The sequence below is a fragment of the Aquarana catesbeiana genome, linkage group LG08, assembly GCF_042186555.1.
Source record: "Aquarana catesbeiana isolate 2022-GZ linkage group LG08, ASM4218655v1, whole genome shotgun sequence".
Taxonomy (NCBI): domain Eukaryota; kingdom Metazoa; phylum Chordata; class Amphibia; order Anura; family Ranidae; genus Aquarana; species Aquarana catesbeiana.
The window spans coordinates 45,285,415-45,312,396 of NC_133331.1; the positions used below are offsets into that span (position 1 = coordinate 45,285,415).

The window sequence follows — 26,982 nt, forward strand, 5'->3', positions numbered from 1 at the left end:
TGGTAGCCGAAGAAGTTCTCACGACCATTTTATGGTTGCTGCTGCCGCCATCATGTGTCTTAACATCCTATAATGTTCTAGATAATGCTTGGCCTACCTGTGCGTGTGGTGAGAGTAAATAAACATTTTTTAACCAAAGTCTTTGGTGCCAGATTGCCACCAATTACTTTTTTTTAATAATTAGTGATTCCTAATGTGTGAAAGTTAAACACATGTATATGTAAGAACATTCCAATGTAACTGAAGCATTTATAGCCAATCCAAGTCGGACTGGGCAACGTTGTAAGAACCTTGACAGAACTGTGGCACTGTCCCATCAGCAGCAAACCCAGTCAGAGCTCCAGCTAAAAGGAAAATGCAAATCAGAGAAACAAATACAAAACGCAGTTTGTTATAAATCTTTCAGTGCATAGTGTTTGAAGTTTGTGCGTTATCCAAGAAGGATCTTTACATTCCCCAAGTACATTTTCTGACCCTTCAACTACGTGCAAAAATCTATCATAGATATTCTGTCACCATCATTGACAATATGCACAAACATGAATTCCTCTAACATTATAATATGAAGTTTCTTTCAGTAGATGACAATTCGCCACATAAGGTTTGAGGAAAGCTAACCGACATAACAACTAAAACTTTTGTGAAAGCAACGCGAAAAAACATCAAAAGGAAAACACAACTTTTTATTAAACGCTTCCTTGTAGGTTCGGTTTAAGAGCATCATTACTGATTTCGTACAATTTTACTTTCATTCATTCATGTCCACATGCTGGTAGGTGCAGAAAAAGATCAGCAGTCTGAAGGAAACAAAAGCGCATGCACTTCTTCGACTGTAAAATTCAAACCCAACCAGCGATCGTAAAGTCTGTAAACTTTCACACTTCAAGCAGCTAATGCGCATCAGTGGTGGGTACAGAGGCATTTTCCACACTTGAAGAAGTAGACAGTGCACCAGTTATGCCGTCACCCTCCACTGAATCTTGTGAGCTTGCAGGCATGTCCATAGCTTGGCTATCATTGGCTTTCTGTTCCAGATACTCCAAAATGTTCTGGACTTTCCTGACACCATCCCTCCTTGCTTGACGAACATCTGCACGACCTTCAGGGTCTACTGAGTCTAGGGCCAGTAGCTCTTTGGTAAGGTATTCCTCCAGCATCAGATACTTCTTATTTTTACTGCCCCGGAAGTTGGCAACCGCCTCCTGCAGTGCCTGCACCCTGCCTAATATCCGCTCCACCTGCAGCACTCCAGGATGCTTTTCTTGGGATTCTGCTACTTCAGCTTCTTTTTCATGGAGAGACTCCTTGAAGTCAGGTCTTTCCTCCACAACATTTGAAGACTGCATTTCATCCTTGACTTCTTTCTGGGCATATGATGGTTTGCATTCTACCTCTGCTGAGCTAGTTTGAGTTGGGACAGTGTTTGAAAACTGGCTTGGAGTATCGGTGGCAAGACCAGTCTGAACTGAGCTTATACATGCAGGTTCTGCCTGGACTGGGCTAGTGGTGGTGGCAGAGCCTACCTGGTTCAGGGTGGGAGTTGGGAAAGTAGCCTGGGTTGAGTCAATGGTTGCAGATCTCATTTGCGATGAGGTTGGGGTGGCTGATCTTGTCTGCAGAGGCACTGTGGTGGGAGAGGCCATCTGCACTGGGACTGTGGTGGGAGAGGCCATCTGCACTGGGACTGTGGTGGGAGAACCCATCTGCACTGGGACTGTGGTGGGAGAACCCATCTGCACTGGGACTGTGGTGGGAGAACCCATCTGCACTGGGACTGTGGTGGGAGAACCCATCTGCACTGGGACTGTGGTGGGAGAACCCATCTGCACTGGGACTGTGGTGGGAGAACCCATCTGCACTGGGACTGTGGTGGGAGAACCCATCTGCACTGGGACTGTGGTGGGAGGATTATCCATATGAACTCTTGAAGGGGAGATCCGTTGCACAGGAATCTGCTGGATAGGTAGACAAAGAGACAGGATAAGACTAAAATAGTAAATTACAACATTCAATATTATAACTTTTTATTAATGTAAAACTAAAGGAAAAAACTTTTTTTTTTAGTTTTGGATGGAGTGGAAATGGATTAGAACATCTGTCAGTTTTATTGTTGCCTGTGGCCCCCGGTAGGGAGATTCACTCTCTCTAGTTGTCCTGTTTACCATTATCATTGAAAGTGAAAGTAAAAGAAAATCCTAAATTTTAGGTTGTCCCCAGAAAAATAATAGAGGAGAAATCTTCCAATGGGGACACTAGGTGTGGTGACCAAGGGATTCCCTTAATATTCAGGGATTTCCTCTCATTTGATCAGTTTGACTATGGGACAGGAAGTGAAGGTAAATCTCCCCAATGTACAAAGATGGCAAAAATAAACCTTACAGGGGTTATAACTCTCCCTTACTCCATCCAAAATGATGAAGTTTTTCCTATATGTTTAACTGTTTAAAATTAAACCTTTACTTTACTAAGTAATTATGAAAGCTGTCATAGCTGGCTACCAAAACACAGTACTAGTTTCCTGCCTGTCATTCTGGTACATCGGCATCAGTACTCTCTGAATTATTCTCCCACAAGAATTATGTGGTTGCCCGATACAAGCTTGTTCTGTATCAGTCTCTGAATGTGTTGAACCAGAGATGGCTAGGCATCTATTATTTGACACCTGACCTGTAGCAGGCAACTCCATAGGAGGACAATGCACTGGCCTAAGGTCTGCAATCGCAAGTGGAACTGCTGCCCAATCAGATTTATTGTTTCATTTTCCACACCTGAACACAATGGGTCACTCTGAACAATACCTCCACTGTTGTTCCCATTTACTTTTCTCCATTTTCTTTCTTCTTATAAATAGCCCCCTTTAAAAATATTTTGGTCATCGGATATAAACCTACATTGCTCTAATGACCCAACAATCATACAAACACGATACCTATACTTGTATCCTATTATAATTACATCAGCTTTGGCATAGACTTTAAACAGAGCTGTAAAATGAGTAGGTTACTATGGGAAACGTTAGAGGCTTTCCAACTTAAAGGGCCTCCAGCACTCTTCAACCATCTTTTATTGTCCCTGCCAAACCCCTCCTCTCTTTATTTATTGTTTCCTTGTCTTTGCTATGAAGTCTGATTAGTCCAGAGTCTGCAACAAAGATTGTTTGTGATTAACATTGTTGATAGGTAGCCATTACCTAATAAATGTTGGGTCAGTAATATAATCTTTTAGAGCTCACAGCAGATACTCCTAAAAACAAGTTAACACCCACTGGGGTTGATTTACCAAAGGCAAATATACTGTGCTCCAGATCAGTGGCGGCTGGTGCTTAATTTTTTTTTTTGGGGGGGGGGGGGGGGGGGGGGGGCGACAAATTAAACCCCCCCCCCCCCCCCCCCCCAGGTCTGCACTTACCCCATCCAGTTTGCGGACGGCTTCCCCGGCTTCTCCTCCCTTCCAATCTGGTCTTAAGACCCACTTCCTGTCCTGGTTGGCCGGGAGGACTAGCAGGAAGACAATAGTGAATGTTGATTCGCTAATGTCACAAGTGGGTGGACTTTTTGAAGCCAATTAGAGCCTCAGGCTCTAATCATGTGCTTCAAAAAAAAAAAAAAGAAAAAAAGCTGGTAGAAATCTATGCATCCGCCAGCCCGCATGGAGATTAGGGGCCGGCGCATGAAGATTAGGGGGGCGGCGCCCCTGCGCCCCTTATGGACTGGCCGCCGCTGATCCAGATCTTGGTAAATGCTGATTTCTATCATCCAATCGTGTGCAAGCAAAAATGCTGTTCCTTAGGACAGTTTTATCTTCCAGGTTTTATTGTCAAAGCTTAATTGAAAAAGCTGAAGTTAGAAGCTGATTGTCTACCATGCACAGCTGCACCAGATTCTGAGTGCTCCCGTTTAAGTAAATCAACTCCTATGGGACTATGGCTTTAATACATTATTATAATGGAGGTATTCTACATACCTGAACTCGGGCAGAAGATGGAGATGGGGAGCTCACTCTGGGAGGAGAACTCTCTCGACTAGACATTGTTCTTCCTTTCACCGGCTGCTTGGAGTCTCTTTCATCCTGGATTCTGTGGAACACTGGCTGGTGTGAGTGGCATTCAGGCTGTGAGTAGATTGTCTTCTGTGCCTGCTGGACATTCTGAGGAGACTGGCGGGCCCCATTTCCTTCATGGATCACCGGTATAGGAATATAGCCACGTGGCAACTGGTGGCTTCCAGAATTTGGTCTCCCAGAGCCCTGCCTGCCAGGGGACTGTGACAGGCTGCTTGAGTCTGCGACAGAAGGAGGTGGCTGAAAAATAAAGATCATGCTTAAGGATTTGTTACTGGACATAGTGATTATTTCCATTAGCCCGTCTATATTAAAAATCAGATAGACATACAGAGTGTTTATTAATAGTTTAAAGAGTAACTCCACTTTTGTTGAGAAAAAAAAACACTCCCCTCTGGGCGATCTATGTACATTGCAAACATTTTAACAAACTTTGTTGCAGATTCCTAACTTTTTTTATTATTCTGAAGGAATAGCTGTTAGTTTCTCTTTGTTTCAATATAAATCTGTATGGGAGTGATTTTATAATTATCAATTAGCTGCTGCACCTGCAGGGCTCTAATGAGGAAAATTGCAAGGTCTGCGTCCCTTTAGACGTGATTTCCCTTTGGGTGTATCTCACCAAAAATGACAGTTTTGTTGTGGGGATGCCCAAAATTTGACTTGTATCTTAGTGCAGCAGGAAATGACATTTCTCAGGGGCGTTCTGTACACCAACTGTGTACAGAATACCTCCAGGTAGCCAAGTTGCATTGCATTTTACAGAAAATCACAGCGCTGCAGATTGAAAAGGAAAGGTTTTAATAACATTCAATTACAATATGACTTGTGTTGCAATTCTATTTTTTTTAGAGTGGGGTTACCCTTTAACGAAGTAGACTATCTAGTACATGCATGAGAGGCATTACCGATTGTCCTTGTGGAGATCCAGAGTGCTGGCTGCTTGGTTTCTCGGTCTGAAGAGGTTCTGGCGAGGTCCAGGCGGGAGACTGAGGGCGGTTAAATCCAGTTAAAGGAGACTGTGGCCGCATGGCAGGCTCACATTTGACTCTCTGCTTGCCTGGCTGTTGTAGGTAGAAGCAGGGAAATTGCTGTTGGTTGTCCACACCATTGTGATGCACTGGAATTGGGATGTAACCAGGCCTAAGCTGAGGGTAATAGATGTTGCTTTGCCTTGGACTCTCCTGGGGTGGGCCATTGGCCATTGTCTGGTTCATCTGTGTTAAAAAATAAATAGACATCATCATCATGAAGGCCAATTCCACATGAATAGTATGAGAAAAGAAAGAAAGAAAGAAAGAAAGAAAGAAAGAAAGAAAGAAAGAAAGAAAGAAAGAAAGAAAGAAAGAAAGAAAGAAAGAAAGAAAGAAAGAAAGAAAGAAAGAAAGAAAGAAAGAAAGAAAGAAAGAGAAAGAAAGAAAGAAAGAAAGAAAGAAAGAAAGAAAGAAAGAGAAAGAAAGAAAGAAAGAAAGAAAGAAAGAAAGAAAGAGAAAGAAAGAAAGAAAGAAAAAGAAAGAGAAAGAAAGAAAAAGAAAGAAAAAGAAAGAGAAAGAAAGAAAAAGAAAGAAAGAAAGAAAAAGAAAGAAAGAAAGAAAGAAAGAAAGAAAAAGAAAGAAAAAGAAAGAAAGAAAGAGGAAAAAAGCAGAAAGAAAGAAAAACGAAGAAAGGAAAAACGCAGAAAGAAAGGGAAAAAAGCAGCAAGAAAAAGAAAGAAAGAAAGAAAGAAAGAAAGAAAGAAAGAAAGAAAGAAAGAAAGAAAATAAATGGTCAAATTAAATAAAGATTTATATATTTTTGTATATAGTTACATAGTTAATCTGGTTGAAAAGAAGACAAGTTCGTCCAGTTCAACCCATAAAAAAAAAAAAACAACACACAAATAAAAAACCTCCATATACACTATCCTATATCCACAGTTCATCCAGAGAAAGGCCCAAAAAAACAAAATAAATCATGATCCAAATTGCTCTTGTGTGGGGACCAGTTAATTGTACAAAAAAATTGGCACAATTTTACCTATTTGATTCAGTGGTGTGAGGGACCATCACACCCCAGTAATGTCATGGAATACAGTCAACTAGCACAAGTGTCAAACTGGTGGCTTTCCGACTATTGTAAAACTACAAGTTCCATGAGGCATTGCAAGGCTGACAGTTACAAGCATGACTCCCACAGGCAGCAGCATGATGGGACTTGTAGTTCGGCAACAGCTGGAGGGCCAGCCCTGAACTAAAGAAATCAAGTTGGCCATACACTGTATAAATTTCTGCTCCTCAGGGAGTGGTCTCTGCCGGCCACCTCCCACCCAACATCCCTCGACTGAAATATCTAAGGAGCTGTGTGGAACATTTTCTGACTTGATTTGCTGGAATTGATCCGAATTATTCTGCTCAGTCCCGAAAAAGATGCACATGGGCACTGACAGCATAGTTACCCGAAAAACATCACAGCACCCTGCCACAGTACTCTCTAAAGAGCCCTCGGCTCTGAAGCAAGCAATTGCTGCAACTTCTAAATCTACATTGTAAGGAACTCAGTGTGCAGTGAAATCAGAGTGTGCAACTGTGCAAGACCGAAGGATAGGCCGAAGTTTATATTTAACCTCTTCACGTCCGCGCCATAGCTGAAAGATGCCTACAGCGCAGGCTTAAATTGCCGGGAGGGCGTCCATGTATGTCCTCCTATGCTCGTGCTGTCCGTGCGCCCCCTGCGGGTGCGGTCGGCATGCTTGGTGCTCACCAGGTCAATGGGACTCCGCTGATCGATACCGATCCTTTACCACGTGATCAGCTGTCAGCCAATGACAGCTGATCTCGTGATGTAAACAGAAGCCGGAAATCTGCTTTTTTTTTCGATTACCGGCTTATGTAAACAAGACATTGGTCCTACACACTGAAAGTAATTGCTGCTAAGCAGTGCCCACCAGTGGCCATCAGTACTGCAAAATGTTACAACAAACTATGAAAACTGTTTTTTTTTTGTAATCTTTCTGTGTTTTTTTGTTTGTTTAGCAAAAAATAAAAACCCAGTGGCAATTAAATACCACCAAAAGAAAGCTCTATTTGTGTGGAAAAAAGATAAAAATTTTATATGGGTACAGTTTTGCATGACCGCGCAATTGTTATTCAAAAAGTGACAGCGCTAAAAGCTTAAAATTGGCCTGGGCAGGAAGGGGGCATATATGCCCAATAAGCAAGTGGTTAAGAACACTGTAAGGCATGATGCCAAACATACTGAAAAAGTAGGTTTTGAGATTAGATTCTAAAATTGAACTCCAGGCAGCTATAAAAGAACACTGTATAGTGCAGTTGGGTATTAAATAAAAATAATTAAAGCTGGATTCCAGAGTTGAAATACACATGTAGTACAAGAATTGCCTTGTCTGGCAAAGAATTTGCAATTGTGTTCAGCAAAGGTAGAAGAAATACAGTTGGTTCAGCTTCCCTTTGAGGCTGATTGGACAATAAGCTCCATTCACATTTGGCCTTGTGGGATCTCTGCCCGCAATCTCAAAATCGTATTTAAATCGCAAAAGGCATGTTGGGGTGCCATTAATTTTCAATAGCACCTAAAATGCGGTGCAGTTTTGCCACCATTATCGGGTGATAAATCGCACGGCAATCACAGCAAACCACAACGCGTGAAGCTTGTCACCCAAAAAGGAGCAGGGGCTTTTTACATTCAAAAGTTTTTATGGGAGTTTTACACAATTAGAAAATTGAACATATAAACAAACAGTCTTAAGCAGTTGCAATTACAATTCCGAATACAGAGACCAATTTCTCCCTATAATCTATCGGAGCTTTACCAATTTCAAGGAAGGCTAATGATAACAACCTTGTAACCATAGCTCCAAAAACAGAGGGAAAAAAGAAAGTACCATAAAGGGGAGAAGAAAATTGATAAAGAAGGATGAGAAAGTACCACAGAAGGAGGTCAAAAGAGAGAGGGAAAAGAAGCAGAGAAGGTAAAGGGTGACCCAGGAGACCTAGAGATCACCGTCAGAACTGAGCAGGAGCTTCTTTTGGGCAACAAGCTTCACCTGTTGCAGTTTGCCGTGATTTATCGAGCAATAATAGCGGCAACACCGCACCGCATTTCGGTGCCATTGAAAAAGAATGGCACCTGAACATGGGTTTTTTGCGATTATAGTGCAATTTGAAATCACAAGCAGAATCGCAGTGATTCTGCCAGAGATCCAAAAACGCCAAATGCGAATGGAGTCTTATGCCGCGTACACACGGTTGGACTTTTCGTCTACAAAAGTCCGACGGACGCCGACGGACCAAATCTGGAGGACAATCCGATCGTGTGTGGGCTTCCCCGGACTTTCGGCGGACTTTTCCAGCCACAAATCTGCCAGACTTTAGATTTGGAACATGTTTAAATCTTTACGTCGTAACTCCGCCGGACCCAGAAATCCACTCATCTGTATGCTAGTCCGACGGACAAAAACCCACGCTAGGGCAGCTATTGGCTACTGGCTATCAACTTCATTATTTTAGTCCGGTGTACGTCATCACGTACGAATCCGTCCTACTTTTGTGTGATCGTATGTAGGCAAGTCCATTCGTTAGAAAGTCCGCCGCAAGTCTGACAAAAGTCCGCCAAAAGTCCGTTGAAAGTCTGTCGGACGGGCTGTCGGACTTTTGTAGCCGAAAAGTCCGACCGTGTGTACGCGGCATAAGGAAGCACCAGCACACTTTTAGGTCATCAGCTCTACTCTTTCCTCCAACAGCACACGTATGTGCGAACAGGTAGACTATTTATTGCAGAAGAAATATGCAATGTCCCTTCTGTAATAAAATATACCTACCTGCCTTCTTGCAGTGTTCCCTAAAATGTGCAGTTCAGTATACATTCCCGGAACTGTGCCAGGGAGACTGAACCCCTGGGCAGGCAACAATCAAGATTGCCAAAGACCAGGTACCCGAAAGAAGCCAGGGAGAAGGGAACTTGCAGGTGTTGGACCATTGGAGTCAAAAATATTGAAGACTTTACACCTTTAAGATCGCCCAACACATACTGTATGTGTGGTGGCAAAATGGTGATCTTTAGAGCCTCCATGCCACACACTGCTGGGAACCGGATGTTTATGTGCTGAGAAAGCGCGCTCACTGCACAAAGACCAACCTGTCAAAGACAGCTCTCGGTCCAGACCAATGGCGGCCCATCCATAAGGGGCGCAGGGTCACCACCCCCCCCGATCCATTCTCCTGGCCCCTAATCTACATGCAGGGCACCAGACGCATGGATTCCAAAAGGGTTTTTTTTTTTTTTATAGAAGCATGCCATTAGAGCCACTCTTGGTGAAATTCATCAGAGCTGCAATAAAAATAGGACCTCCTTTTTAACTGATCTTTTTGAACTTGCCCTTGGTCCTAAAGAGACTGGCCTGTTCTCCCTGTCTCTCTACCTCCTCTTGTTCTCTTTAGCATTTTTACATAAGCTCTTGTCTCTGTGCTCAGAGTTCCGTAGATCTAGGAATTTTAAATTAAGGAGTCCAACTGCCAGCTGTTCCCAGATATAGCCATCCTAAGACCCTGTCCATCTTACCTTCCCAGAGTAATTGCAAAATTTCACTTTGGTTGGGAGATGGTACTAGCATAATTTCTATCTTGAGCTTCTTTATCAGATTCTCCCCCCGGCCAATCAGGAAGCCGGTCCTGAGATCCAATTGGCCAGGGAGTCTTAGGACTACTTGGCCAATCATGTCTCAGTCAGCACACAGCCGGGAGGGGAAGCAACGGCCTGGCTCTTCCTTCCCCCTGCCTCCTAAGGTCAGTCCGTCTAATGGTGGAGGAGTGCTTGCGGCGATCGTCGCCTTCCCGTCCACCGTCCATCTCCCGAGGGGGGGGGGGGGGGCATGTTTGATGCAATCGCTGCCTTCCTGTCCTTCTCCTCTGGGGGTGGTGGGTGCTTTCAGCGACTGCCGCCTTCCTGTCCGTCTCTCTTGGGGGGGGGCTTGCGTTAGTTTGCCGCCTCCCCAAAATATTTAGCACCAGCTGCCACTTGTCCAGACTAAAGATCGGTAGACTATGGGATCAGCTTGTGATCATGTGATCACTGTGACAACAGTCACATGATCATCAATTCTTCCCACACCTAGGCATTCAGAACTGTTTAACGGAATGCCAGGGTGGGCGGGAAGGTCGGGGGTTCCGTGTCTGAATGGATACACGGAGCTCTGACTCGGCTCGTGTGCCCCCATAGAGAGCTGCTGGCTGAGGGGGCACTCAATAGGAGGGAGGGGCCAGGAGCAGCAAAGAGGGACCCGAAAAGAGGAGGATTGGGGCTGCTCTGTGCAAAACCAACTACACAGAGGAGGTAAGTATATGTTTGTTATTAAAAAGAAAAAAGAAAAGAAAAACTAGACTTTACAGTCACTTTAACTCAATACCATTTTAGCTTTTAAATTTAGTAGGAATTTGGCAGGGAATTTGGAAATGTTGCCATGTATGTATTCACTAATAATGATTTTAGTGTATTTTTAGCAATACTATTGTTTTGATATATAAAATATCACAGGGCCTTAAAAAAAAATAAAAATCAGTAGCACCTTCTCTTTTTTTCTACTAGTCCTATGCTTTCAGAAAATATAGGTTTTGCTTTTTCACAAACTGAAAGCTGTAAGAGAAAAATAAAAAAAAAAACAATGAAAAAATTGCAAAAATGGTCTGGCCACGTGAGTTTAAAAGTGGAGCCCAGGGCCAGGCAGCAAAAGGGTTAAAAGACTTTAGTAAAAGTTGAGACGGGCGCTTTAAATGGCAATTCCAAAGCACGCCAAAATTCTTCATAAATGAATGAAGCAAATGGAGGGCCTACCTACCCACGTTCTTTTCTAACATTTTCTTCATTGCACACTGCTGGGGCCAAAGGTGACTTGGACACACTTTCTATATGATTGGTATCAAAGCGGTGCCACTGTACATAGCAAAGCATTAGCATTTGGAAGCCAATTACTTCAATGAATTATATTTTCCGCTAATAACAGTGAACCATACATCTTTTTTTTTTTTTCTTTTTAGAGATTTGGTTATCTGGCTCCTGCCCTTTATACATTATAAATATTAATAAAACCGGTTCTGTCTCTGTGTCTGACTTAGAAACCTAGTAGACCTGCATCTTCTATTCCCAGTATATGTTAAATTAACCTAAAGCTGGATCTTCCCTTCGGGGCACATGCGGCATCTGTTGGCATTTTTTACTATGCTGAGTTAGAAGGGACAGCCTGTCCATGAAGGACACAGTTAAGGCCAAAGATGGCCCTTTTAACCCCATTTTATTACAATGGACATTTTATGGGGGAGGCTGTCATGCAGCTGTCACGGTAAAGGCTGAGAGAAGGTAAAAATAGCCCCGGTGATACACATTGAGAAGGATCCCGCGGGGTAATGGGAAGAAGGCCTTGTGTCTGAGGTCAGACCTCGGACAGTGACTAAGGCAATGGATAAATGTCTGAAGTCTGAGTCACCTCGGCTGACGTTCCTTCTCATCAGTCCACAGCACTAAGCCTCTACCATCACAATGGTGTCACACACATAATAATATCCAATGAAGTAAAACCCCACCAAAACATTTTCTTAGAACGTTGACGTAAATGTAGAAGTGGAACCTGTTTTTTTTTCTGTTTGTTTTTTTTTTCCTTTATGTCTATGTCATAGATGAGATTTCACCCCACCCCTTGTGTAGTCACCCTGACAGGACATGAGTAGTAGGAGTTGTCAGAGCCTCCAATATCGGGTGAAGCAGTTGAGATTTTTCTCACTTTCGGTGTAGTCATGGACACAGGAAGTGAGCGAATCTCTTCAAAAGGAACATTGGGAGCAATAAAATCCTGACAGTTTTTAATCCTTCTATCCAAAATAAGAAAAAAAAATCGAGGTCTGTTTTAAACAAAGTGGAGCATAATTTGAGCCATTACAAGGTTTCTTAAATCAACTCAAAGGTGGAAGCTTTCTATGTTATTGTCTGTAACCAAAAACATAATGAGGTTGATTTACTAAAGGCAAATAGCCTGTGCACTTGCAAGTTAGATCTGAGGAGAAGCTCTGAGGCTGGGTTCACACCAGTGTGGATTGGATGTGGGTTTCCTCGCCTCCAATTCGCATGTCAGGAGATAGTGACCGGCTCTCTATGGAGCCGGTTCACACATCTCCGCAGCGGCTCCAATGCGAATTGCACAGGAGTCCTGTGCGTTTTCTGGTCCGTTTCAGGTCCGAATTCAGTCAAAAATTTGGGCTGATATCGGACATAAAACAGCGAATGGAGACACACCGGACCCCCTGCTGTGAGCAGCTCCGTTCCTCAGTGTGAACCCAGCCTGAAATGAGGGAAAGCTCTGAAATGAGGGAAAGCTCTGAAATGAGGGAAAAGCTCTGAAATGAGGGAAAAGCTCTGAAATGAGGGAAAAGCTCTGAAATGAGGGAAAAGCTCTGAAATGAGGGAAAGCTCTGAAATGAGGGAAAGCTCTGAAATGAGGGAAAGCTCTGAAATGAGGGAAAGCTCTGAAATGAGGAAAAAGCTCTGAAATTAGGAAAAAGCTCTGAAATGAGGGAAAGCTCTGAAATGAGGGAAAAGCTCTGAAATGAGGAAAAAGCTCTGAAATGAGGGAAAGCTCTGAAATGAGGGAAAGCTCTGAAATGAGGGAAAGCTCTGAAATGCGGGAAAGCTCTGCTCATTTCTATCATCCACTCATGTGCGATCAAAAATGCTGTCTTTTAATTTCCTTGCATGTTCCCCTCAGATATGGAGCACTTACAACGCACAGACTATTTGCCTTTAGTAAATCAACCCCAATATATTCCCTTTTTTTTTTTTTCTATGTAAGGCAGACAATTGTACAATTTTGTGTCAACTTCATTATGTTTTGAATACCCCCTTTTATTGGAAAAACTAATGAGAAAAATTATTGGAAAAGAAAAGGTGAAAGTGTTGCTTCGGGAAACTGCTCTGCTTTTACTGCAGGGACTTTTTTTTTTTTTTATTTGGTCCAATATTTTTGACTACACATTTCAGGATAAAGCAGAATAGCATATTAAAAGCTGAAATTTACAGTAGGTATGGCTATATTCCATAGTAACACTGGTCCAGCTTGGACCGGTGTATCTCTATATGTGCCATACCTGTGTAATCCCCATTGAAGCTGGAACTGTAGTAGGCACCTTTACTCCATTGATCACCACTAGTTTTCAGGTCACATGCCAAGCAGCTGCCCTTCTGTTTAGTGTATTTAGGAGGTTGCTTACCCAGCACGGGTGGTATTCGGCAAAGAACCCTGAACTCAGAGGCAATAACTGTCATAGCAGTACCTGCTACAGTGATTTCCAATTTCCACGGGGATCGGCCAGCTATGGCACCTACATACTTACATTGGCCCAAGGTTGACCATTTTAATTATGCAAAAATAGCCATACCTGAAATTCAGCTTCAAATCAAGGCAAGGCAAATCCCGTGCGTTCTCCCTGTATACCTGGACAGGAAGAGCGGCTGTATATAGAGAAATCAAACTCTCAATTTTCCTCCTGCAGAGTGAATGCCTGGGGGGGGGGGGGGAGAAGGAGAAGCAGGCTTTCTGCTGCCCCCCCCCCCCCCCAGTGCTCTCCAACCCCCCTGTACTTTTTCCCGCCCCCCTGTGCTCTCTCCTGGGATCCCCCATGCTCCCCTCTGGTATTTGTCAGATCTGTCAAGATGGAGAGCGGGGAAGGGGCCGGTAAGTCATTTACTGGCTCCTTCCTTTTCTGAATGGAGAGTCAGTGATCAGTACAGACCACTGACTCTCTGAAGCAGAGAGTAACTGAAGCATAGTAAACTATATTTACTATGCTTCCGTTTGTGAATGAACCAGAAGTTCTGTACAGAGCTATTCCTGTCCAATTATTCTGTGCTGCTGAGGCCGCAGAGCTGGGAATTGAGGGCTGTGCCCTCAATCTCCTTTCTCTGTCCTAAAGGTGAAACATCAGGTCTGTTTAGATCCCTGATATTTCACCAAAGTCCCCAAGGGAACTTTAAAAAAAAAAAATGATGAAAAAAACAAAAATCGGTAAAAAAAAAAATGATAAAATAAAAAACACTAACATCAGTGGCAGTACTACCCGGGTCACAAAGGTCGCACTTGTGACTGTGCCCTGGTGTTCCGCCACTGGGCTCGGAGGGAAGTGCCCCGGCTGGGGGTCAGGGGGGTCCTTCATGGTTTTTTGCGCTAAGGCCCTGTAGTTTCTAGTTACGCCACTGCCCATGAGCCAGGTAGACAATACTCCTTAAAAATTACAGTTGGTGCCTAACTTTCGAAGGTTCTCTCTAGTTGTTGTCAATGGAGCGATCTCCTAATAAAAAAAAAAAAAAAAAACTGGCTTCTGGATTGAAAAGACTAGCTCCTGAATTTCATAATAATTTGTCCAACCTTGTATTACTGAACTTGATTCTTGATTGACCACTGGACAGTTATTCCACCACTGTGTTCACCCTCATTTACTCTGAACAAATAAGAGAAGAAATGTAGTGTAGAGAGGAAAGATAAAAACTAAACCATTCTACTGCCGGGGCTCCATAATAAAGAAATAGAACCCATAGTTTCCCAAGAAGTATAGGCAGAGCACAGCGTTACTATTTCCTGAAGGCAGCTCTGAGATTCAGAATTTGGAATTGTCCTACAACCTTTCTTATTCAAAGATTTGAGTACTAAGGAAGGCAAAGGTGGCCATAAAAAAGGGTTTTATGGAGGTTTAATAATTGGAAAAATAAAGACACAACACTTCAAATATGAAATTATATTAGAGGCGAAAAGAATAGCATTAGAAGGATTGGTCATGTGAAAAGGATATGAGAAAGAATCCAGAAAACTTCTCTCGGAACTTCAAGAGAAAGATGAGTAACCATAGAAGAGATGGTCTAAAACAACTGTTCTAGCCACGAACCCCTTTAAGAATCTGATGAAAGCTATAGACCCCCACAATGATACAATTTTGAATGGTTAACATGGGCCAACAACGAGTCAAGAGACTTACTGGTCCATGCTAAAAGCTGTGGCAGGGTGCACTTTCTAACATTTCCTTCAAAGGAAACCATTGATTGGGACAAGGGGAAGGACTGTATAGTGTTTTTTATGTGACCCCCACAGACCCCCTCAAACCCTCCCATGAACCACTTTAGGGGTCCATTGACCCCAGGTAAAGAACCCCTGGTCTAACAGTTGGGAAGACACTGGGGAATAAGGGTAACACCAAGCAAGGTGCAGAGCTTTTCAAGGGCTGTAGTGCCAGAGGGAGAGAAAGTCTCAGGAGCCAATTAACCTACCAGCATGTCTTTGGAGTGTGGGAGGGAATTGAAGAACCTGGAGGAAATCCATGTAAGCACAGGGAGAACATGCAAACTCTAGGCATGTAATCTCTCCTAGAAAGGCAACCTGCAGAACCCGAAACATTGGTTTGGTATGCCTTATGTGATGCTTTCTTCACAGCAACATTCATTTGGATTGCTGGTGACTTAAAGTGGAACTTCACTTTCTCAATCAACATTGATTATTTGTAACCACTATGCATTAGTAAACAGATAGGAAAGTATATCATATTTACTTGTTTTAAACTTTGTTTGCATTTCTTAAGTTACTTCCTGCTTTCCATGCCTAGATAAATGATACAATATATCCCAGGAGTCTTCGGGAGGGAAGAATGGGTTTGCAAGGGGTAAAGCAAACCCTCCTGCCTGTATGCATGGGCTAAGGGCAGATGACTTCCAGGAAGTAAATGCAACAAGAATCATCTGCCCTTACTCAAAATGGCTGTGGCCAGAAATGCAGGGAGTCTTTTTCAACGTGATTTCTCAGCAAAATATAGCATGGAGACATGGATGCATGGCTGAGTTTGATTTGAATAACAAAAATGAATTAAATTGTGTTTTTGGTTTGTGGTGTTCAGATACAGTGTAGTTCCGCTTTAACATTTTTTTGAAACACCTGGAAATCCGTGGAGACCAGGGGAACGGGAGGCCGCCGCCGAGCATGGGAAGCCATGATGGGGTAAGTGCGACCAACTGTCCCACCGACTGACGGAGGGTGTCAGTGTCATACTGTTTGCCCCCCCCCCCCCCCCAAAAAAAAAAAAATTCCACCAGCCACCACTGGTGATAGACCAACACAAAGTGGCAAATAATTGTGAAGTGAAAGGAAAATAATAAACGGTATTCAACATTTTTTACAAACAAATATGTGAAAAGTGTGGGGTGCATTTGTATTCAGCCCCCTTTACTCTGATACCCCTAACTAAAATATAGTGGACCCAATTGCCTTCAGAAGTCACCTGATTAGTAAATAGAGTCCACTTGTGTGTAATTTAAATTCAGTATAAATACAGCTGTTCTATGAAGCCCTCAGAGGTTTGTTAGAGAACCTTAGTGAACAAACAGCATCATGAAGGCCAAGGAACACACCAGACGGGTCAGAGATAAAGTTGTGGAGTTTACAGCAGGGTTAGGTTATAAAAAAATATCCCAAGCTTTGAACATCTCACAGAGCACTGTTCAATCCATCATCCGAAAATGGAAAGAGTATGGCACAACTGCAAACCTACCAAGATATGTCCGTCCACCTAAACCGACAGGCCGGGCAAGGAGAGCATTAATCACTGAAGCAGCCAAGAACCCCATGGTAACTGTGGAGGAGCTGCAGAGATCCTCAGATCAGGTGGAAGAATCTGTCCACAGGACAACTATTAGTCGTGCACTCCACAAATCTGGCCTTTATGGAAGAGTGGCAAGAAGAAAGTCATAAGATGTCCCATTTGCAGTTTGCAAGAACCCATGTGGGGGGACACAGCGAACATGTCGAAGAAGGTGCTCTGGTCAGATGAGACCAAAATTGAACTTTTTGGCCTTAAAATAAAACGCTATGTGTGGCGAAAAACTAACAGTGCACATCACCCTAAACACACCATGAACACACCATGGTGGTGGCAGCATTATGTTGTGGGGATGCTTTTCTTCAGCGGGGACAGGGAAGCTGGTCAGAGTTGATGGGAAGATGGATGGAGCCAAATACAGGGCAATCTTAGAAGAAAACCTGAAGAGTCTGCAAAAGACTTGAGACTGGGGCGGAGGTTCACCTTCCAGCAGGACAACGACCCTAAACATACAACCAGAGCTACAATGGAATGGTTTAGATCAAAGCATATTCATGTGTTAGAATGGCCCAGTAAAAGTCCAGACCTGAGCCCAGGTTCACACTGACAGCGGGGTTGAAATCGTGCGAGTTCAGCTGAACTCGCACAATTTCATTCCCGCATGTCAGTCCGACTTAGGGGAGCAGTTTCAGAGACATCTGTGTGGGTTCCTGCACAGATGTCTATACAAATCGCAGCCTGAAGTCACCAAAAGTAGTACAGAAACTTCTTTTGGGAAACGGAACGGCGTTGCACCGATTCAGACGGCGCCATTGCCGGCAATAGCCGCCGATTTGGCATGCGATTTGACATGTCAAATTGCATGCCCAATCGCTTCAATGTGAACCTAGGCTAAATCCAACTGAGAATCTGTGCCAAAACTTGAAAATTGCTGTTCACAGACGCTCTCCATCCAATCTGACAGAGCTTGAGATGTTTTGCAAAGAAGAATGGGCAAAAATATCACTCTCTGGATGTGCAAAGCTGGTAGAGACATCCCCAAAAAGACTTGAAGCTGTAATTGCAGTGAAAGGAGGTTCTATAAAGTATTGACTGAGGGGGGCTGAACACAAATGCACACCACAATTTTCAGATATTTAGTTGTAAAAAATGTTGAAAACCATTTATCATTTTCCTTCCACTTCACAATTATGTGCCACTTTGTGTTGGTCATTCACATAAAATCCCAATAAAATACATTTAGGTTTTTGGTTGTAACAAAAGGTGGAAAATTTCAAGGGGTATGAATACTTTTTCAAAGCACTGTACATTCAGAGTCCTATGCCTTGAACACGGAATGTCTCGGGGAATATGTCCCTGAATGATAATACCACTTAGAGCAGCGTACAGCCACCACACATTTCAGCCTGTCATTGATTATTACAGGGCTGCTGGCAGTGGGTTGTACGCACCACCTGTGCATCCTCCTAGGCACCAGAATACACCTGGTTTTTACTCTATACAAGCAAAAGCGCCCGTGTGTATGAGCCCTAGTACAGCCATTGTCTGTGCCACATTCCAGCCAGCCCCATGTGCTATGGGCAGAAAACTGTATTACCAGGAAAAAAACGTGGGTCTATGCCACCTACTCTCGAGTCTTTTTATGAAAAGATCTTATTATGATCAATGACTTCTTAAATAGAAAAGCAGGAGCGTGCATGGCTAACTTGGCTTCAATACCTAGTGAGTCACTGACCTGGAACAACTATGCAAGGCAGGCTTTCAGACTGGCGCTGTGTTTGTTCCAGGATTGTGACTCACTAGCTTGTGAACCATGGATGTGTTTAAAGGGGTTGTAAACCCTCGCCGATTTTTCTCCTTAACGCATTCTATGCATTAAGGTGAAAAACATTTTTGAATGCAGCAGCGCCCCCGAACCCCCCTACTTACCAGAGCCTCAAAATTTGCGTGACAGGAATGAGCACACCAGCTCCGACACGGTGTCTCATGACCTGATTGGATAGATTGATAGCAGCGCAACCATTGGCTCCTAATGCTGTCAATCAAATCCAATGACGCGGGGAGGGGGGGGGGGGGGGCCGAGTCATACATTCGGCAGCTATGGACGCCGAATGATGGACTTGGGAGCGCGCCCGCAAGGTAACCCCCCCAGGAGAGCGCTTCTCCTAGGGGGTTATCTGATGTGGGTGAGGAGCCGCGAGAGCCACCGGGGGACCCCAGAAGACCAGGTTCGGGGCCACTCTGTGAAAAACGAGCTGCACAGTGGAGGCAAGTATGATATGTTTTTTATTTAAAAGAAAAAAACGAACCCTTACAATCACTTTAAGGCCTCATGCACACTGGACGTTAAAATAACGTTATAAAAACACCAGTAGGTTTGAGCTTTGCAGTGAGTTTTTCAACATTTTTTAACGTTTTTGCAATAGTGTTTCTTGGCCTTTTTTTTTTTTTTTAATGGATCAAAAATGTTAAAAAACATTGGTGAGCCGCGTTTTTGAGCGTTTATTTCATTTTTATTTATTTATTTCAGGTACTTATATAGCGCTGTCAATTTAAGCAGCGCTTTACATATACATTGTACATTCACATCAGTCCCTACCCTCAAGGAGCTTACAATCTAAGGTCCCCAACTCACATTCATACATACTAGGGACAATTTAGACAGGATCCAATTAACCTACCAGCATGTCTTTGGAGTGTGGGAGGAAACCGGAGTACCCGGAGGAAACCCACACAGGCACAGGGAGAACATGCAAACTCCAGGCAGGTAGTGTCGTGGTTGGGATTTGAACCAGCGACCCTTCTTATTGCTAGGCGAAAGTGCTAACCACTACACCACTGTGCCACCATTATCAGCGTTTTTTGACGTTAGAGTGTTCTTACAGCTGAAAAACTCCTCTCAGAACCCACTAGTTTTGGGGTTTTTTTAAAGCCAAAAAACATCCCACCCAAAAACTGCTGATAACAGCCTATGTGTGCATGGACACATAGGATAACATGATGGGGAGTTTATTGACCGTAGAAAAAAACATCTGAAGCCAAAAACAGCTGCTGTAAAAAAATGTTCAAAAACGTCCAGTGTGCATGAGGCCTAAAATTTCTGGAGACTGTGTTTCGTCAGATTAGGCGACCCGTCAGAATGTGTAACGGGAGTGACTTTCCATTGCCGACATCTTGCTACACCCCGCACTCCTTCATAGTTAGGATACACTGAGTAGGGGGGGAAGCGGAGATCTTGTTACACCCACCGGAGTTTTGCATTTTACACTTATTTTTAACAGTAAAGTGAGTTCATATAGTGAAATACAGTACTTAGAACTCCGTATGACTGGTAAGATGTTGAATTTTAAAAGCAGCAGCAAGCCTGCTCATCTCATAGGTTTTCTAATTTGACAGAAGTTCACTGCTGTAAAAATTCAACATCAAACAGTCATACGGAGTTCTAAGTACTATATTTCAGAATATAAACTCACTTTACTGTTAAAATGAAGTGTAAAATGCAAAACTCCGGTGGGTGTAACAAGATGTCCACTTTCCCCCTTCTCAGTGTATCTTTACTATGGAGGAGTGTGGGGTGTAGCAAGATGGCGGCGACGGAAAGTCACTTCCGTTACACATTCTGACGGGTCACCGAATCTGATGAAACACAGGCTCCAGAACTTTTAGGCCTCATGCACACAGGACATTTTTGGACATTTTTACAGCAGCTGTTTTTGGCTTCAGTTTTTTTCTACAGTCAATAAACTCCCCATCATGTTATCCTATGTGCCCATGCACACATAGGCTGTTATCAGCAGTTTTTGGCTTTAAAAAAACCCCCAAAAGTAGTGGGTTCTGAGAGGAGTTTTTCAGCTGTAAAAAAGTGTATCTTTACTGTGGAGGAGTGCGGGTGTAGCAAGATGGCGGTGACGGAACGTCACTTCCGTTACACATTCTGACAGGTCGCCTAATCTGACAAAACACCTGTACCTTTAGGCTGCATTCACACTTGAGCATTTTCAGCTCGTAAAACGCTCATCTCAAAAGTTCCAAAACGCCCAACAAGCAAAATCCCATTCATTTAAAAAACCCTGTTCACATCTAAGCGTTCTGACGCTTGAAGCTCAAAAAAGTACACAAGCTTCTTTTTAGGCAGATTACAGGCGTTTTACATTGGTGACCTTTGGACCTCAAAAGGCCTGTACAAAAACGCCCGAAAAAATCCCCTAAAAAACGCCTGAAAACAATACGCTCAGGTGTGAATGCAGCCTCAAAAACCAAGCCAGCAAATGGCAGTCCCCATACAGTTTCATTCTTAGAGGTCCTGTTTCAGGGTTCTATCTCACGTTGGGGTGTCCTAATGTTCTGCATGGTTGGTATAGTGTGAATGCTAGGAGAAATCTCAGAGTGTTCCAGATCGTGGCTTACCCCGAAATACGCAACAGCTGAACGGCTGACAAGTGACAGGAGAGCAGAGACAGCTGGGATTCTCCTAGGGGAAGGTCACAATCAGGAAGAACTTGTCACCCTGCAGTCATGACACCCCGGTGTCACTGCTTTATAGAAAACTATTCTTGGGTTTGGTAGAGCCAGAGATGCAGGGTGTGCCTGTACAATGTATACAAGCTGCGGAGCATGATGGGACTCGCCAATGTTCTGCTTTATGTCTGAGACCAGGGGCCGCTCACATAATATTCTACAGAAAGGTCCAACCTGCTGCTGCGATATAAATAGCGGAACATTCCGATGATCTGGAATGCGGCTGAAGAGGAGACACCAGCAGTTAACAGGCCTTCGACATCCACACTTCATAATCTGTACAATTCTCTACTTTAGAACAACATGAAAATCTGAAACTCTCCTCAATGCAGGTTCATAAGGCTGACCATACAATATATAATCTGGTTGTAATCTCTTTTTTCGATCTACCGTCAACTATGTAGTACAAGGCCCTGCCTGATTTGATACCAATTCAAATGATTGTTTAGGTTTGTCTTCATATTACATCGTTTTGGTAAAGCTAAAGGATGGCCACCTTTAGTCTTCATCTCAGTGTTGGGGGCCATAGTGAGGAAAATACATGGTACAACCTATCCCTCAACAGCTCACCTCACCCATATCGATAAGCCTTGTCTACCCAAACTTAACCCCTAAAATTAAAGTGTATCCAAACCCAAAAATGTTGCAGCTTAGGTCGGCTATAGATGAATTTAAATTTGGTTAGTTCAGCGGGAACCAAGAGGCTAGCGCACAGTGGCCTCACTAGGGTTGGTAGCCAACCCCCCCTCCAATGGGTTCTCTCCAGTCAAGCCTGCCACAGGGCCCTGGGCAGGCTAGTTTTGGGTCAGCGGCGCAAGGTCACGGTGCGCACCCCAAACCGTTCCCTGTAAATGATGCGGTCGGTGCCAGCGCGCTGATCTGTTCGCTGTTACGGATAGGGGTGAACTTCCTACTTGATGATGTCACCCCTTTGGCGGGTGCTGTGTGCACCCCCATAGCGACGCCACTGCTAGCGCAGCAAGGATTCCCCCATTAACCACGATTGTGGCGATGGGGGAAATCAACTGATTTTCTTTCCTTAAACCCATTGTTGAATTAAAGAAGAATACATAATCTACGGCTTGCTTTGCTGGTCCTTGGTGTGGTGGGTTGCAACAGCTCCACTTCATCTATAAAGGGAGCCATGGTTGTCATCCTAGGCTGCTCTCCTGATATGGACTACAAACATGTCCATAACTATCCATCTACATTACAAGCAATAGGTAGTTTACAGAAGATAGCTAGAGGAAGGAACGTCTTGTTCGGTGCAGCTCACAAGGAATGACAAGGACACGGCATTTCTGCCAAGATCAACAGGCATGTTCTGTATTTGTTGAAAATGTTCTTAGCTTGAAATTTTGGAGCTTCCATCCAGGACTTGGTTTGCAAACGATATCCTAATCCCTGGAATTACTGGCCTGAGACAAGGATGTAGGAGAGGGAGGGAGTGTCCGGGTGGCGAGGCTGGATTCAGGATGACACACCTAGAGCCAACACCTTTAATAACCAGCTTAGCGATGGCGGCTCCCATAGTTCTATCCTGACAGGTCTCTTTAATCTTCAGCCTGAGATCAGTTGGCCATACATTATACAATTTCCTGTACAATTTTCCAAAACCATATAATATTGAGGTCGAACCTAAACACTTTGCATACAAATTGAATCAGGCAGGCCCTTGCACTGCATAGTTGAAGGTAAACCTAAAGGAAATTGAACAGAAAAATGTTATAATGTATGGCCAACTTAAACGAGAAGTACAGCCAAAGTTAGTTTAGCTGTACTTCTATGGATCACAGGAGTGCAGTTTGTTCTGCATTCCTGTGACCCGTTTTTAGCAGACAGCGGGCTGTAGAGCGCTGTCGGTTGGTATCACAGATCCGGTCCAGGCTTGGGCAAGATCGCGACAATGAAGTTGGGATCCACCGATAGCCTGACGAAGGGGTCCTGCGTAGTTTCGAAACGTTGCACTGTCTTTTTTGTGATGTGATCCTGCTTCAATAAAAGCTGCTTAGGACTCAACTTGATGATCCGTGGTGTGCTGGCAAAATATCTTCATCATCACATGCCTAGACTGGCACCCGGCTCAGCAATCTGCTGAGAGCCTGAGCTGACCGCTCCTGCCCCTTCCACAGCCCAGCACTCCAGTGAGCAAGGTGGTGGGGGGGGGGGGGGCAGAGCAGAAAGCTGGTGACAGTCACCAGCTCTCTGCTCAGGGAGCCCTGAGAACCGAGCGATCTGCAGTGTTTGATCACTCGGTTCTCGGTGTTATGAGTCAGCGGGGGACCGATGCTGCATCCACCTAGGTAAAAAAATAAAAAACATACTTCTCTTTTAAGGTACCCCATAAAATGGTAAATCTACCTCACTGGTGCTAAAACCTTACAGTCTTGCTCTGATATCTGCCAGTTCTAACATCTCCCATTCCACCACAATACCCATTGAAGCTGCCATACCAAAAAACTCCAAAAACAGTATGACATCCCCTTCCTGATAATAGACAGTAACAACAGAGTATGGCTGTTAGCAGCTGTACCCAACACCCCATAGACGGTAGGGCACCCCCTTCCTGATAATAGATAATGACTTTAGATTACGGCTAAAAGCTGCTGTACCCAACATCAACATAGACAGTATGGCACACCTTCCTGCCAATAGACAGTAACACCAGAGTATAGCTGTTACCAGTTGTATCCAACACCCCCATAGACTATATGGCACCCCTACCTGCCAATAGACAGTAACACCAGAGTATGGCTGTTACCAGTTGTATCCAACACCCCCATAGACGGTATGGCACCCCCTTCCTGATAATAAACATCATGGCTAACAGATTATGGCTAGAAGCTGCTGTACCCAACACCCCCATAGACAGTATGGTGATGTAAGGTTCAAGCTTAACTCACTTTGACACAAACCTATGGGAAACTGTCACATGATATCAGGCCACCGGCCCAATCAACCGCAGTCGTGGAATTCTTCACCCTGCAACTCCACGTAACAAAGTGGTGAGGATGCTGGTGACATCAATGACCTAATATGGCCTCATGACCATATCTGGACAATGTCAATACCCAAATATGGTCATAATAGGTGATTGGTTCGCTAACCTTCTATTTATTTATTACAGATACTTATATAGCGCTGTGAATTTACGCAGCGGTTTACTTATATATTATACATTCAGTCCCTACTGTCCAGGAGCTTACAATCTATGGTCCCACACACATACACACTAGGGCCAATTAATCTACCAGCATGTCCTTGGAATGTGGGAGGAAATCAGAATACCCGGAGGAAACCCACATAGGCCCAGGGAGAACATGCAAACTCCAGGCAGGGAGTGTCACCATTGGGATTAGAACTGACAACCCCAGTGCTGCTAGGGATGAGGTGCTAACCACTGAGCCACTATGGAGCACCTCCCTCACTATAGGCAGGCCAGAAACTTTAGTGGCTCTCTCACTAATTAATGAAAGTCTCAGCCAGTGAGCGTGTGATTCCATCACCACTGATACAGCCCCTACGAGTTAACATTGTAAATAGATTGTAAGCTCTTATGAGCAGGGCCCTCCTAACCTTTCCTGCATTGAACTGTAACTGTTGATGCTAAATAAATACAATACTGAATAATAACAAGTTAGCTACAAAGTATCTGCTACAATGTATCATTCATCACAAAGTATCTCAAATAATCTTTCAGCACAATGTAAATGTTGTCATAGCCCACAGTATGTCTGTCCTTATAGACTACCGATCTAGAATCCGGGGGGTCACAGGAAAGTCTCTGCCAGTTGGTGACATGCCCAGCTATTTCACGGGAAGACAGGAAAAGAAATCACACCAGAGTCATAAACACAAATAAAGATCTGCTTAAATCTGGCCACAGACATTACAATCTGATTGTACAACCTCTTTTAAATGCCAGCCCAGCTAAACAGCCATTTATCCATCGGGCCCTAGCACTAAAGAGTTGTCAGTGGTGGTCAAGGAGATTGTACAATCAGATTGTAATGTGTATGACCATCTTTAGCCAATAGGGATTTGCTTGTATAATGCCAGCAGTGCTCTGGGCCCCTTGTATCTGAAGAGAACAGTACCTGGGACCCCTATGACAACAGTATCTGGGGCCCCTATGACAACAGTATCTGGGGCCCCTATGACAACAGCATCTGGGGCCCCTATGACAACAGCATCTGGGGCCCCTATGACAACAGCATCTGGGGCCCCTATGACAACAGCATCTGGGGCCCCTATGACAACAGCATCTGGGGCCCCTATGACAACAGCATCTGGGGCCCCTATGACAACAGCATCTGGGGCCCCTGGCCTTTTAAATTTAGCAGTGCATGCCTGGTGTCAATGGTGTCTGGGTCCCCTGAACCTATAAATTCAGCTGTGCCTGGGGCCCCTGCCTGTCTGATAAGATCATTGCCAGATGACAATGCTGTCTGGTGCCCCTGGACCTTTAAATTCAGCTGTGCCTGGGGCCCCTGCCTGTCTGATGAGCTCAGTGCCTGAAGACAATAGTATCTTGGGCCCCTGGACCTTTAAATTCAGCTTTGTTCCTGGGGCCCCTGCATGCCTGATGAGAGCAGTGCCTGGGGCCCCTGCATGCCAAATGAGAGCAATGCCTAGGGCCCCTGTATGCCCGATGAGAACAGTGCCTAGGGCCCCTGCATGTCCGATGAGACCAGTGCCTAGGGCCCCTGCATGTCCGATGAGACCAGTGCCTAGGGCCCCTGCATGTCCGATGAGACCAGTGCCTAGGGCCCCTGCATGTCCGATGAGACCAGTGCCTAGGGCCCCTGCATGTCCGATGAGACCAGTGCCTAGGGCCCCTGCATGTCCGATGAGACCAGTGCCTAGGGCCCCTGCATGTCCGATGAGACCAGTTCCTGGGGCCCCTGCATGGCCGATGAGAGCAGTGCCTAGGGCCCCTGCATGGCCGATGAGAGCAGTGCCTAGGGCCCCTGCATGTCCGATGAGACCAGTTCCTGGGGCCCCTGCATGCCCAATGAGAGCAGTTCCTGGGGTCCCTGCATGCCCGAAGAGAGCAGTGCCTGGGGCCCCTGCATGCCCGAAGAGAGCAGTGCCTGGGGCCCCTGCATGACCGATGAGAGCAATGCCTGGGCCCCTGCATAACAGATGAGAGCAGTGCCTGGGGCCCCTGGGACAGTATTGCCTGCGGCCCCTATGACAGTAGTGCCTGGGGCCCCTATGACAGTAGTGCCTGGGGCCCCTATGACAGTATTGCCTGGGGCCCCTATGACAGTAGTGCCTGGGGCCCCTATGACAGTAGTGCCTGGGGCCCCTGGATGTTTACATGTATCATTCGTTGGGGCCCCTAAATGGCTGGTGACAGTGCTGTCTGGGGGCCCCTGGACATTTAAATGTAGCAGTGTGTGTCTGGGGGCCCCTGGATGTCTGGGGCCCCTGGATGTTTGGGGCCCCTGTCTGGTACAGATGGTGTCCCGGCAGGTCTCACCTTGTCCCGTATCCGGGGGTCGCTCCAGGTGGTCGTCCTGTTATTGTGATCCACAAAGAAGGGCCAGCCGGTGTTCGGATCCACTTTGATCTCCCAGCCGGGTGGCAGCGGGTCTCCGGACAGGTGAGTCTTCATGGTGCTCCTGGTAAGAGGCTGATGTGCCATCCCGACCCCGACACACTTTATCTACTGACTTCAGGTGACGCCAGACACCGACCTGGAAATGTCTGGAAGAACCGAGGACACCCGACACCGGGAGGGGGGAGAAGAGGGCGGGGCTCTGCGCGGAGACAGCGGGGACAATGG

General features: G+C 44.9%; 1 protein-coding gene across 2 annotated transcripts; it reads right to left on the reverse strand.

Moving 5' to 3' along the window:
* Positions 1 to 662: 662 nt before the first annotated feature.
* BAG3 (BAG cochaperone 3) lies at positions 663 to 26,982 on the reverse strand. 2 transcript variants are annotated; one of them, XM_073595777.1, is made up of 4 exons: positions 26,677 to 26,982; positions 4,968 to 5,276; positions 3,964 to 4,299; positions 663 to 1,952 (listed from the first exon to the last, which is right to left on the reverse strand). In XM_073595777.1, the coding sequence occupies exons 1-4, from the start codon at positions 26,839 to 26,841 to the stop codon at positions 891 to 893; spliced, it is 1,872 nt and encodes a 623-aa protein (XP_073451878.1). In that variant the 5' UTR covers positions 26,842 to 26,982; the 3' UTR covers positions 663 to 890. The 2 variants fall into 2 exon arrangements, with proteins under 2 accessions (XP_073451878.1, XP_073451877.1); XM_073595776.1 differs by having other exon boundaries at positions 663 to 1,955.

What these genes read in the sequence shown, in the direction of transcription:
- BAG3 (XM_073595776.1), bottom strand. Translation starts at nt 26,841, where the DNA reads ATGGCACATCAGCCTCTTACCAGGAGCACCATGAAGACTCACCTGTCC. An exon ending in ACCCCCGGATACGGGACAAG is followed by an intron (nt 5,277 to 26,676) that starts GTGAGACCTGCC and finishes TTTTTAACACAG; the next exon opens with ATGAACCAGACAATGGCCAA. An exon ending in GATCTCCACAAGGACAATCG is followed by an intron (nt 4,300 to 4,967) that starts GTAATGCCTCTC and finishes TTTATTTTTCAG; the next exon opens with CCACCTCCTTCTGTCGCAGA.